At 47.4% G+C, this 13,368-nt stretch overlaps 1 protein-coding gene across 2 annotated transcripts in view; it reads right to left on the minus strand.

Annotated features, from left to right (window-relative positions):
• RUFY1 (RUN and FYVE domain containing 1) overlaps positions 1–13,368 on the minus strand; it is a 57,239-nt gene that overhangs the window by 24,735 nt on the left and 19,136 nt on the right. For both annotated transcript variants that reach the window (XM_002721301.5, XM_051833802.2), the window contains 4 exons: positions 12,998–13,099; positions 10,652–10,775; positions 3,542–3,603; positions 3,147–3,212 (listed from right to left, as the gene is read on the minus strand). In XM_002721301.5, the coding sequence (XP_002721347.1) occupies positions 3,147–3,212; positions 3,542–3,603; positions 10,652–10,775; positions 12,998–13,099 (354 nt within the window). The remainder of the gene's footprint in view (positions 1–3,146; positions 3,213–3,541; positions 3,604–10,651; positions 10,776–12,997; positions 13,100–13,368) is intronic.

The raw sequence follows: 13,368 nt of genomic DNA on the forward strand, positions 1-13,368 counted from the left end.
TTTATTTTTGGCGTTGATACGCGCCTGTCTTCGGTGTCCCGCGGCACACACTCTGCTCTACTTGCTAGAGTTGCCACAGGCTCTTACAAGTCCTATCAATCAGGAAAACCGAATCCGGGTCCTCTCTTCGCCATTGTGAGGAGGTTTTTAGGTGCTGATGCGTGCCTGTGTTCGGTGCCCTGCAGCGCATGCTCTGCTCTGCCCGCAGGGGCTTACAAAACCTATCAGGCAAACCGAATCCAAGCCTTCTCATTGTTGCATTGTGGGGAAGCCTTACTGATGTTAATTCGTGCCTGTCTTCGGTGACCTGCGGCGCATAAGCTGCTAGCCGCCCAGGTGCTCATCGCCTCACTTAATCAGGCAGACCGAATCCAAGCTTTCTCGTTGCCATGTTGAGGGGAGGCCTTATTTTTCTCTATTTCTCTATCTCCGGGTATTCCTATTTCTCCCATTTTACTTCTATCTTCCAGCATTCCTATTTCTCTTTTACTTCTAAACTTCTGTTTCTCTTATCCCCGCAGCTTCCCGCTGCCCGCCCCGAGGCTACTTCTCGGCGGCTTCCCGGCTGAGCCGCTTCAGCCCGCGCCTCTCTCATCTGCGCAGCTTCCCGGCTTTGCGCGGCTCGGCTTCGCGCGCTCCGCGGTCTCCACGCTTAACCCTTTCGCGTCTGAACCACAGCCTCGCCAGCCCCGTCAGCCCCGTTCCCTATCTACTCACGCCCCGTGCTCTCTCTGCACGCGGCGGCTTCCGCGAGTAACACAGCGTAGCTTACGTGTCCGCCACTAGCATTCAATCTAAGTTCCCCGGGCTAGCCTGGCGAATTCAACCCAGCGTACGTCTCCGCCCCACGGTTTGGCTTCCCGTCCTTTGCTCCCCGGGCTAATCAGACGGATCCCAACCAGGCTCACGTTTCAGCTTCTGGTTTCAACTTTTCGCCCCCTATTCCCGGGCTAACTTGAGAACCCCAAAGTGGCTTTCGTGTCCGCCTTGGCCTGCCCCCCACGGCTTCAATTTCCCTAACATTTTTCTCTACCCGGTATGTTTCCCCAAGCTTTCCTCCAACGATGTTCCTCCCTCATTTCTCCTGGCCTCTCCCCACAGTCCGCGTCCGAGTCTGTTTGTTCTAGCTTTCACTTTCGCTTTCGACCTTAGAGATTTCTCCCAGCCTCCCCCCGTAGTAGTCCGTATCCGAGTCTATGCCTAGGCTTTCAATAGCTTCTTCCGGCACCCTTTTCGTCCGGCTTTTCCCTAGGCTGTTTGCTAGTCTCTCTCTCCGGTAATTTCCCAGTTCTTCCCGTTTCTTCCCTCCTAAGTTTCATATCCGTCCTAGGTTTCCTATCCGAACTAGGTTTCCCATCTGAGTCAGGTTTTCTATCCGAGTCACGGCACCATTATGTCGCTCCCCGTCTTCGTGGGGGAACGACACAAGACCCTGCGCTGTTCTTTCGTCTGCTCGGCCCTCCCCGGGTTTGCTGCTGGTTCTTCCCGGGTTGGCTACTATCCCTTCCACCTCCGTGGAAGGGCAGTTCCCCCTGGCCACATTCCCCACTTCCGCAGGGGAGCGGCACACCGCCGGCCGGCTCTTCTCGGGGGCTGCACGGGTTCCCTTAGATGTTCCCCATAGATGTTCCTAGTGCATGCCGTCTCTCTCCTCCTTTATAATCCTCCTCCGCCAATCCTAACTCGGCTGCCCACACGCCGAGTACGCTGCTCTCCTCCAATCAGGAGCAAGTCCTACAGTTTATTAGTTGAACTGGAGGCAGCTGTGCGGAAGCTGTTTACTTCTCTCCCAGCGCCATATTGTGGGAGAGCAGATGCATAGAATAAGTCTTAATTCCAGTAACTCAGTCTAGTCCGGCTGCTCCCCACAATGTACTTGTGTCCCTGCCACCTGTGTGGGAGATCGGGATTGAATTCTGGGCTCCTGGCTTTAGCCTGGCCCCGTCTGGCTGTTGTAGGTCTCTGGAGAGTGAACAAGCAGACGGAAGATCTTTCTCTGTCTGCCCTTCAAAACACACACACACCACACATACACAAACCAACAAAAGAATACATCTCATCAATAGATACACGGATAAAAATGGTTACCTTAATGATGCTAAAATGCATCTGTTCCTTATAAAAACTCTCAAACTAGGTATCAATCAAGAAAGCCCCAACACAGCAGCCAAGCTGACAGGGAGGGAGCTGCATCTCCTCAAGCATGTCGGGAACAACAAGCCAACTTCCTAGCCTGTTTCATCGGCTTTGGGGGCCAGAGAGGCTGCTCCTGTGCAGCACTGTTAATGACTAATGTGCGCTCCAGAAGGGGGTCCCAGAGAATGTGTCTCCCCTGGGGCTGGCGCCATGGCGTAGCGGGTAAAGCCACCGTCTGCAGTGCTGGCATCCTATATGGCACCAGTTTGAGTCCCGTCTGCTCCTGTTCTGATCTAGCTCTCTGCTATGGCCTGGGAAAGCAGCAGAAGATGGCCCAAGTCCTTGGGCCCCTGTACCCACATGGAGACCCAGAAGTGCCTGGCTCCTGGCTTCGGATCGGCGCAGCTCCAGCCATTGCGGCCAACTGGGGAGTGAACCAGCAGATGGAAGACCTCTCTCTCTCTCTGCCTCTCCTCTCTCTGTGTAACTCTGACCTTCAAAAAAATAAATAAATATAAAAAAAAGAGAGAATGTGTCCCCCCAAGAGTCCCTCACGGCCCATCAACACCTTCAAGGATTAATGTTTCATGAAACACACATGTCAGCAGCTTTCCACCTGAAATTTTAGTCAAGACAAAGATGCCTGCGAGTGCTGTGCCACTGCTCTGGAAGGCTTAGTTCGGTGGCTTTCAATCCTCCTTTCCTGCCCCAAGGGCTGTATGCTGATTCCCAGCAGCAACAGTGCAGTCACGGCTGGGGGCGCAGAGGGAAGGTTTAATGGATTTACCTCTCTGGATTGTCTAACTGCACAAAGAACCAAAGACTTCCAAAAGCTGCTTTATCAAGAAGAAATCACACTCATCCTGTCTGGACACATGTTGCTTGAATAACTTTTCTTGGTTTGAAAAACGTGTTATAAATACACGGCAGCTCAGAAAAGTGCCGTGAAGCAATGACAGGATACACAGCACGTAACCGGAACAACACCAGACCCAAGAAGTGTGTCTTACCTTAAGTGCCGGTTAAGTTCTTCCACGTAATTTTTTTGATCAAGGACATCAGTAATTCTTTCATGTCTTTGAAAAAGAGCAGAAAAAGGGAGCCTTTTAAATTCATAGGTAATACTTTGTCTTCCCAACCTTCATATCACCTTGTCACGGTACCAATGTCTTCAAGAAACCAAAAGACAGCCACAGCTGAGCAACACGTGCATGGTCCCAGGGTAAACAATGGGGACACAGTGGCAGGGCCTCTAGTGGGGACAGCCATCTACCATAAGCAAAGGGCTCTGAAAGTGGCACATGGCCCTGCCTTTACTGTGTGGAAGAAAAGGAGCCTAACTCAGGGAACGGACAAGACTTTTCAGAGCGCAAAGCCACAGAACAACAGCACCCAGAGCCCTTACTCTTTGCCTCCGTCAAGATCCTGCACATCCCTGAGGTAGATGGAAAAGTCAATCACTCCAACCTGACAGAAATAAAACACACAAAGTCAAAAATACCATTTTCCACTTTCCACAAACCTTACCGTCTTTAAAATTCAGGGCACTTACCATTCCTGTGCACATTTAGTTAGGCTAATCAGCTCTGAAGAATGGCAATCAATGGAACAAACCAAAAGAAAACTAGCCCACCTTTTTGAAAGAAAAACTGACTAAAAACCAGAACTAAAGGAGGAATGCAGAGCGTGGTGAGCAGAACAAGGGAGAAGCTGCACGGGAGGAGTAACTTGTAATGATACCAAGCTGGACAATGTTAGCTAGTGGAGAGGATTTTGAGTGTTCCCAACACACACAAATGATAAATGTCAGAGGTGATGGATGTGCCAGTGACCCGGATCTGATCATTATACACTGTGTACATGCACTGAACTGTCACGCTGTATGCAAAAACACAGACAATGAGGCTGGCGCCACGGCTCACTAGGCTAATCCTCTGCCTGCAGTGCCGGTATCCCGGGTTCTAGTCCCGGTTGGGGCGCCGGATTCTGTCCCAGTTACTCCTCTTCCAATCCAGCTCTCTGCTGTGGCCTGGGAAGGCAGTGGAGGATGGCCCAAGTGCTTGGGCCCTGCAGCCAGCACCTGGCTCCTGCCTTCGGATCGGCGCAGTGCGCCGGCTTTAGTGGCCATGTGGGGGTTGAACCAACAGAAGGAAGACCTTTCTCTCTCTCTCTCACTGTCCAACTCTGCCTGCCAAAAAAAAAAAATAAAAAAATAAAAATAAATAAATAAATAAAAAACCCCAAAACACAGACAATGGCTATGTGTCAATTAAAAATGAACAAAACCCTGAGAGTATCAACTAATGAAAACACTCAGAATTTGAGAACATTCTAAAATTTACCACCTCGTTAATGTTAGTTTTCTGTGTTTATTCAGTAATTCTGCTATTTACAAAAATCAACAATGTTTGGATTTAAAATTAAGAGAGAGCTGGATCTCTAGACTAAAGTGACTTAATTTCTGAGTCCTTCTTCCCCATTTGTGGTGAAATGGTCAGATCAGTATCTCAGGGAAAAATTCTCCCACTCTGCTGGGAACTGAAGGGGAACAAGACACCTCACACACCTTATCAAGACCTCTGGCAGGAAATACGGTGCTCAAGTGTAAGTGACACCATTCCTATTTGAAATATAGAAAAACTGGGTGCAACCTAAATGCCTGTCTATGGGGAAAAATTTACATCAGTCATGTTATAGTCGGATCGCAGAACCATATCCAGTTGCAACAAAGAATGCAGTGGATCAATTTGCGTGATATGTAGAGTTTCAGGTTAAAATTTTAAGTGGTGGGCCAGCATTGTGGTACAGTAAGTTAAGCAGCCACCAAAATGTCAGCCCTTTGTTTCTTGGAATTTTTGCGTGTCTGATTTTAAATGAAACTCTCTTTTCTATACTGTCTTTGGCACTCTTCAGGGTCAGGATTATTTTAGCCTCATAAGATAAACTGGAGGGGCTGGCTTTGTGGTATAGTGGGTAAACTGCTGCCTTCAGCACCGGCATCCCACATGAGCACTGGTTCGAGTCCTGGCTGCTCCACTTTTGATCCAGCTCCCTTGCTGATGGTCTAGGACATGTGGGAGACCTGGAAGCAGCTCCTGGCTCGTGGCTGTTGCAGACATCTGGGGAATGAACCAGTGGATAGAAACTGCTCTCTCTGAAACTCTTTCTTTTTAAAAATTTATTTATTTGAAAGGAAGAGTTTACAGGCAGAGAGATCTTCTATCTGCTGGTTCACTCACCAGATGGCCACAATGATCCAGTCTAAAGGAAAGAGATTCGAGTTTCTTCTGGGTCTCTCACGTGGGTACAAGGACCCAAGCACTTGGGCCATCCTCCACTGCTTTCCCAGATACATTAGCAGGGAGCTGGATCAGAAGTGGAGCAGCCAGGACTTGAACTGGTGCCCAAATGGGATGCTGACATTGTAGACGGCAGTTTTACCCACTATACCACAATGCCAGCCCTGAAACTCTTTCAAATAAATAGATAAATCTTTAAAAAAAAAATCCAAAAAAACCATACACATACACACACATATGAAATACAAAGGTACACTAAAAGAATAACAGATAAGCCAAGGAGACTTACTTTAGGAATATAGGAATGATATTAAAATGAGAAATCTATGAATTAACCCAGTTATATTTAGGGTTAAATACAGATATGCCTTGCCAATTGATGCTCTTAGTATTCAACATGTGTTTTAGTCAGAATTACAGAGAAAGGGAGCGAGAATCTTCCCTCCACTGGTTCACTCCCCAGACAGCTACGATGGCCAGGCCAAAGCCAGGAGTTTCTTCCAGGTTTCCCATGTGGGTAGCAGGGACCCAGGCATTTGGGCCATCTTCCACTGCTTTTCCCAGGCTGTTAGCAGGGAGCTGGAATGGAAGTGCAGCAGCAGGGACACGAACCAGCACCCACATGGGATGCTAGCACTGCAGGTGGTGGCTTTACCCACTATGCCACAACACTAGTCCCCTGATATGTATTTTTAATAAAAACACAAAAGTAAACTGGAATAGAACAGTACTCCCTAATCAGAAGAAAGGATCCCTCAGCTGTCAACAGCAAATATACTAACGGATGTTTGAAGGCTCTTTCCATCTAAAAATTAACTGGAGTTTCAGGTTAATTTTACTTATTAATTTAAGAGGCAGGTTTGGGGGAGCAGAGAGGGGGGAAAAGGAGGAGAGAAACTCCCATCTGCTGGTTCACTCCCTAAATTCCTGCACTGGCAGGGCTGAACTCAATCCAGGTCTCCCTCCTGGATTGCAGGAACCCAGTTACATCTGCTGCCTCCAAGGATCTGCATTAGTCAGGAACTGAAGCTAGGAATCAGATCCAGGCATTCCGATGTGGATGCAAGTGTTTTAACTATCTGACTAAACACTTGCCCACAGGTTAATTTTAATTAGATGACATATGAAAACAACTGCCATTCAAGATAAGAACGGACCAGGGTATTCAATCCCATCTATTAACTAATATAAATCCCAAATGGAGCTTTTATTATTTGGAAAAATGATGTTCAAGTTCACCAGGTAAACTGGACAGCCTAGAAATATTTGAAAAGAAGTACAACAAAGCAGGCTGAAGTTAATTCCCAGGGTGTAAAACATCTTATACTGCTCCAGTGATTAAAAGAATGAGCTGCTGACATAGGACAAGAGATCTAGGGACTGAACAGAACAGATCAGAAATAAACCTAAGCACATTATAGACATTTCATACACAATAAAGGTAGAATTTCAAATTGCTAGAAAAACGACATTTAATAAGTGATATTGAGAAAATGGACTTATTATTTGTAAGAGAAATCTAGATTTCCACTTCACACTGTGTCAAAATGAATTATTTAAATGCAAAAAATACACATCTGATTTTAAAAATTGGGCTAATTTTTAAGGTAGGAGGGACTTTCAAAGCACAGTATCTTAGAAAATATAAAGGAGGGGCTGGATGTTGTGGTGTGGTGCATAAAGCTGCCGCCTGTGACGCCGGCATCCCATATGAGCGCTGGTTCAGGACCCGGGTATTCCACTTGCAATCCAGTTCCCTGCTAACATGACTGCGGATGATGGCCCAAGTGCTTAGGCCCCTGCACCCACGTGGGAGATGCAGAAGCAGCTCAGAGCTCCTGCCTGGATCATTGAGGCCATATGGGGAATGAAATAGAGGATGGAAGATTCTCTGTTTCTCCCTCCCTCTTTTTTTTTTTTTTTTTTTTTTTTCGACAGGCAGAGTGGACAGTGAGAGAGACAGACAGAGAGAAAGGTCTTCCTTTGCCGTTGGTTTACCCTCCAATGGCCGCCATGGCCGGCGCACCGTGCCTATCCGAAGGCAGGTGCCAGGTGCTTCTCCTGGTCTCCCATGGGGTGCAGGGCCCAAGCACTTGGGCCATCCTCCACTGCACTCCCTGGCCATAGCAGAGAGCTGGCCTGGAAGAGGGGCAACCAGGGCAGAATCCGGCGCCCCGACCGGGACTAGAACCCGGTGTGCCGGCGCCGCAAGGTGGAGGATTAGCCTACTGAGCCGCGGCGCTGGCCCTCCCTCCCTCTTGTAATGCTGCCTTTCAAATAAACAAATAAATAAATAAATCTTAAAAAGTAAAATAAAAATAAAAGCTGCAAAGTATGATTATAAAAATAGATAAATAAATAAATAAATAAATAAATACAAAATTCTACAGAGAAAACTACTCCCTGAGAATCCAGACAGAAATTCCAACCAAGGAACAATATCCTTAATCTACAGTGAAGAAGCAGATAAAGACTGAAAACTTGGGAAAACAGGCAGAGGATATGAACAGGTAGTCACAAAAACTCAACTGCTACTGGCAAATAAAGCATGCAAAAATACCCGAGGTGGGTGTCTGTACTAGTAGTTAAGGCGTTCACATCATCTACATCCAGTACCTGCATTTCATACCCACCTACAGTTCTGACTCATTTCTGTTAACACAGACCTGGCAGGATGGCCCAACTGACAGGCATCAGCGAAGGCTGAAGTAACTGGGCCCCTGCCACTCACGTGAGACACCTGGACTAAGTCCTTAGCTCCTGGCATTGGCCTGGCCCAGCCTTGGCCGTTGTGCGCATTTGGGAAGTGAACCAGTGAATGGAAGTTCTGTGTCTTTTTGCCTTCCAAAAAACAAACCAAAAAACCAAACCTGACCTCCCTGCTTCTCAAAAATGTAAATTTGAGGGGCTAGTGCTGCAGCATAGTGGGCTAAGCTTCCATCTGTGACGCCAGCATCCCATATGGCACCAGTTCGTGTCCCAGCTGCTCCTCTTCCGATCCAGCTCTCTGCTATGGCCTGGGAAAGCAGCAGAAGATGACCCAAGTGCCTGGGCCCCTGAACTCGCATGGGAGACCCAGAAGAAGCTCCTGGTTCCTGATCAGCCCAGCTCCGCCTGTCGGCAGCCATTTGGGGAGCGAACCAGAGGATGGAAGACCTTTTTCTCTGTTTCTTCCTCTCTCTCTCTGTAGCTCTCTCAAGTAAATAAATAAATCTTTTTAAAAAATATTTATTTATTTGAAAGTCAGAGTTACACAGAGAGAGGAGAGGCAGTGAAAGAGAGTGAGAGAGAGAGAGGCCTTCCATCCTCTGGTTCACTCCCCAATCGGCCGCAACGGCTGGAGCTATGCCAATCTGAAGCCAGGAGCCAGGAGCTTCCTCTGGGTCTCCCACATGGGTACAAGGGCCCAAGGTCTTAGGCCATCTTCCACTGCTTTCCCAGGCCATAGCAGAGAGCTGGATTGGAAGTAAAGCAGCTGGGTCTTGAAATGGCACTCGTATGGGATGCCGGCGCTTCAGGCCAGAGCATTAACCCACTGCGCCACAGCACCAGCCCCAATAAATAAGTCTTTTAAAGTAAATCTGGGATGATGAGCTGCTTTGTCTGTCAGACTGAAGACCAAGAGTCCTCATCGCTCCCTGTGCTGGCAAGAGGAAACGGGCCCTGACACACTGCCTGTGGCTGTGCAGAACGGAAGCCCTTTCTGCACATCAGTTTTACAGCATCTGTGAAAATGTACAAAGCTGGGCTGCCCGTCTGTGCAGCAGTGAAGCTGGTGCGTCTCACATGGGAGTTCCACCTCTGAACCCAGCTTCCTGCTGATGTGTACCCTGAGACACAGCAGGTGACGGCTCAAATACTCGGGTCACTGCCATCTCCAGGGGAAACCCCAACTGAGCTCCCGGCTCCCAGCTTCAGCCTGGCCCAGCCTGAGCTGTCTGAAATATTTGAGGAGGTGAACTAGTGGACGGAAGATCCCTGCCTGCCTGCCTTTCAAGTAAAAATAAGCTTTAAAATATAGAATGTGTATACTTCAACACAACAATCCCAAAATTAATGCTAAGGAAATAAACAGACAAGGCTACAAAGAGATATAAGGATGTTTCAATATTGCTGTTAAAAAATGGAAGCAACCTAAATTGATGAAGCACTGGTTAAATTTTGGCACATTAAAAATGAACATTCTGTAGTTATTTAAAGTGGAGTATAAATCTGCTAAATTTAAAAAAAAAACCTGCAAAAGTGTGGCATAATCACAGTATGAAAACTCCAAATGTCTCACTCTGAAACACATGAACACACGCACCCACACAGACGCCTTCATGCACGTGCAGGAAGGACATACACCAGAACCTAACAGGGATCCACTGTCCTGGAGCAAAGGGACGATGGATGCTGTTTAGTTTCTTTTCAAAAATACCACAGTCTGTATTTTCCGAGAAATTTCCAACATGCATAACAACAAAGCTATTTATGAAAAGGGAGGTTATGAACAAATAGTTGACCGGGGCATGGAGAGATTAGGAAAATGTAGGTTCCTCAGGTCCATGCTGGCAGAGGTCCAGCCATGGCCATCAACGCCCTAAAGAGGGGGGTTTGTTCCTTCACAGACATTTACAGTGCCCACTCGGGGGCCCCGGTCATCCCAAGAGAGCTGACCCTGCGCCTTCCTGTCACTTTATCAACCTCATTCCCCCAAGCCCTCCTGATTCCATATTCTTACTCCCCACAGCCAACCTTTTGGGGCTTCCAGCCCAGACTCCATGTTTTGGCCGTCTTTAATCTTGGCCACTTTGAAGTCATCACCCGAACGGCTGCTAGAGTGAGCATTCTCAAAGCCAGCTCTGGTCATCTCAGCACAGCACTTAAAACCTCCATCAGCTTTTCCCATGCTCGACGGCTGAACGTTACACCCTTTGGCACGGCAGCCGTGGCATCCATGGCATCCATGGCCTACCAGTGGGGCCGAACCTCAACTTCAGCTCACTCACTGGGCAGTCTACATGCCAGCATGGACAACTGTTACCTGCTCTGAAGCACGCTTGCCTCCCATGTGTGCATCTGTCCGCGTGACCTTTCTACCCTTCCCTGTGCTTCTCCTGTGCCCCAGTACAATGCGTGGCCCGGTCCTCTGGCACGTGGCTCTTTGCCCTCTACCCCTTCCTCAGGGTCAGCACCTGCCTGGAGATTCTCCTAGCATCAGAATACCGTTTTACCTGAGAATCCAAGTCTTCTCCTTTTAGGCAGAGATTGGCATCGAGAACATTGAGTCCCACCAGCAGGCCGACAATCACCATGCCTTCTTCCTCCATCATGAGTGCCTCGGGCTCGTAGAACTCACTGAAGGAGAGGATGGCACAGGGAGCCCCTCAGAAGCGCCCTCACTCCTGCCTCACCACCCCCGCCCTGGCATCCCGACTCCCAGCAGACAACTCCCTTTCTTCCTCTCACTTCCTGCCACCACTGTGAGCGCTGCTCTGCTTCTCTGCCCTCTGCTCTCTTCCTGCGGCTATGAGCGGCCTCTGCCTAGGCTCAGCTCCTCTGTGTGCACCTGATCCTCTCCTGGACACTGCTTTCTGCTCTCCTGTCTTCCACGATGCTCTGAGCCACTTCTACGCGTACACTCACATAAACAGGAAATGGTATTCCGCAGCTCTTCCCACCACAAAGGGACTCTTCCCCCTTTCTCGCGTTTCACTGGGTGATGTTCGCTTTTACTTCCTCACCTCCCACTCACCATAGCCCGGACTTCTGGTTACCAAGGATTTGCTGGTTTACCAAATCCAGTGGCACCCAGGCCAGTGGGGGTGGGGAGGTGGGGTGGCGCTGAGAACTTGTCTTAATAATTAGTTCATGAGAAAAAAATCTGTGTCTCAAAGTTACTCATGTAACTACTCAAAATACAAACTCTGAAATATCTGAAATCAATATTTATCACATAAAGATATGTTCAGTGATAAGCCGTGACTTGAAAGCCCCAAAAGGCTTGGGTTTTAGGCCGTGCTGTACTCTTATCTCAGACAAGAGAACGGACTCTAAAGAGATTCTTCTCTTGTAAATTATTAGTCTAGGAAAATTCCTGTTATAATGATTATTTAATTTTGGAGTTATAAGCAACAAAAATGAGCTAGTCATAAATTTCAATTACAGCTAGTTTATACTTGCTAAGAAACATAAAATTTTATAAACTGGATGTGTAATCCTAAAACAGATAACATAGGTAGGCTCACTTAGAAGAATAAGGTTTTTAGGGGCTGGTGCTGTGGCACAGTGGGTAAAGCTGCCACCTGCAGTGCTGGTATCCCATATGGGCGCCAGTTCGAGACCTGGCTGCTCCACTTCGAGACCTGGCTGCTCCACTTCCAATCTGGCTCTCTGCTATGGCCTGGGAAAACAGTGGAAGAGGGCCCAAGTCCTTGGCCCTCTGCACCCACATGGGAGACCCGGAAAAAGCTCCAGGCTTCGGATTGGCGCAGCTCCAGCTGTTTCAGTCAACTAGGGAGTGAACCAGTGGATGGAAGAGCTCTCTCTCTCTCTGCCTCTCTGTACCTCTGCTTTTCAAATAAACAAACAGACCTTCAAAAAATTAAACAAAAAAATGAAAACCAAGGTTTTTATATTGTAAAATTGGTCACTGGGGCCACATTGTGGCACAGTGGGTTAAGCTGCTGCCTGTGACGCCGGCATCCCATAAGGGTACTAGTTTGAGTCCCAGACACTCTGTTTCTGACTCAGTTCCCTGCTAATGTGCCTGTGAAAGCAGTGGAAAGTGGCCCAAGTCTTTGGACCCTGCTACCCATGGAGTTCCTCCTCCTAGTTTTGTGGCCATTTGGGGAGTGAACCAGCAGATGGAAGATCTCTGTCTCTCCCTTTCCCCCTGATTCCCTGCCTTTCAAATAGATAAAATAATCTTTAAAAATACGAAACTATGAAACTGTTCACTTTTCTAAAAGTAATTTTTCTCATTACCAGCCAATTTAATAAATACCATTTCACTGAAATTCAGTTATCTAATCTTGGGTGCTGATATTTTTGAAAATTGTTTTCAAAATGAAAAGTCTTATGAATTTTCATAATGACTTTCAGATTTTAGTGGTCAAAAACACGAAATACTACTATTTTAAAACTAAGCCACTGAATCCTTAAGATTAATAACTTGAGAAAACGCATTTGGCGCAGCTGTTAAGATGCTGCTTGGGATGGCCATACCTCATACTAACGAGCCTTGCTCTGCTTCCAACTTCCACTTCCTTTTAACGTGCAACCTGGGAGACAGCATGATGGCTCAACTACTTGGGTACCTGCCATTCATGTGGGAGGCCAGGGAGTTCCAGGATCCAGCCTTTGACCTGGCCCAGCCCTGACTGCTGCCAGCATTTGGGAGTGAACCAGAAGATGGAAGATCTCTGTCTATCCCTTTCTGTTTCTCTGCCTTTCAAGTAGATAAAAATAATCTGAATACAAACTATGAACGTTACACACTTTTAATTCAAAATGATGTATAGAACCAGATTCTAATTCTTTACAAGGCAAAAGATAAGCAGAAATAGGAGATGAAATACCTTAACAGATGTTTATTGTCTATAAGAACTTTCAGATAATCTGCCAGTTTCTTTTGCATGAGTGCAAGATAAAGCCAAGCTCTGCCTCTCCCCACAGGTGTCCTACAATTCAAACAGAGAATCAAACTATTGTGGCATAACAGCAACAATGGATCCAGGAAAAACACGGATTTCCCAGTGAGACAGACATGTCCCCCCACATTTGTGAACACAGAGAACAGGGTAAGAACAGCAGCTCTGGGGTATGCTGAGGGGTGGGTACTGCCTGGCAGGTGGAGGCCAAGGACACTACACTCCTCTGATAGTTCAGCAAGTTTGTGGAAAATGGAGTTAGATCATTATTTTGGTGCAAAAGTGTTTGAAACACAGGT

This window comes from Oryctolagus cuniculus, chromosome 6 (genome assembly GCF_964237555.1).
Source record: "Oryctolagus cuniculus chromosome 6, mOryCun1.1, whole genome shotgun sequence".
In the NCBI taxonomy this organism is placed as follows: Eukaryota; Metazoa; Chordata; class Mammalia; order Lagomorpha; family Leporidae; genus Oryctolagus; species Oryctolagus cuniculus.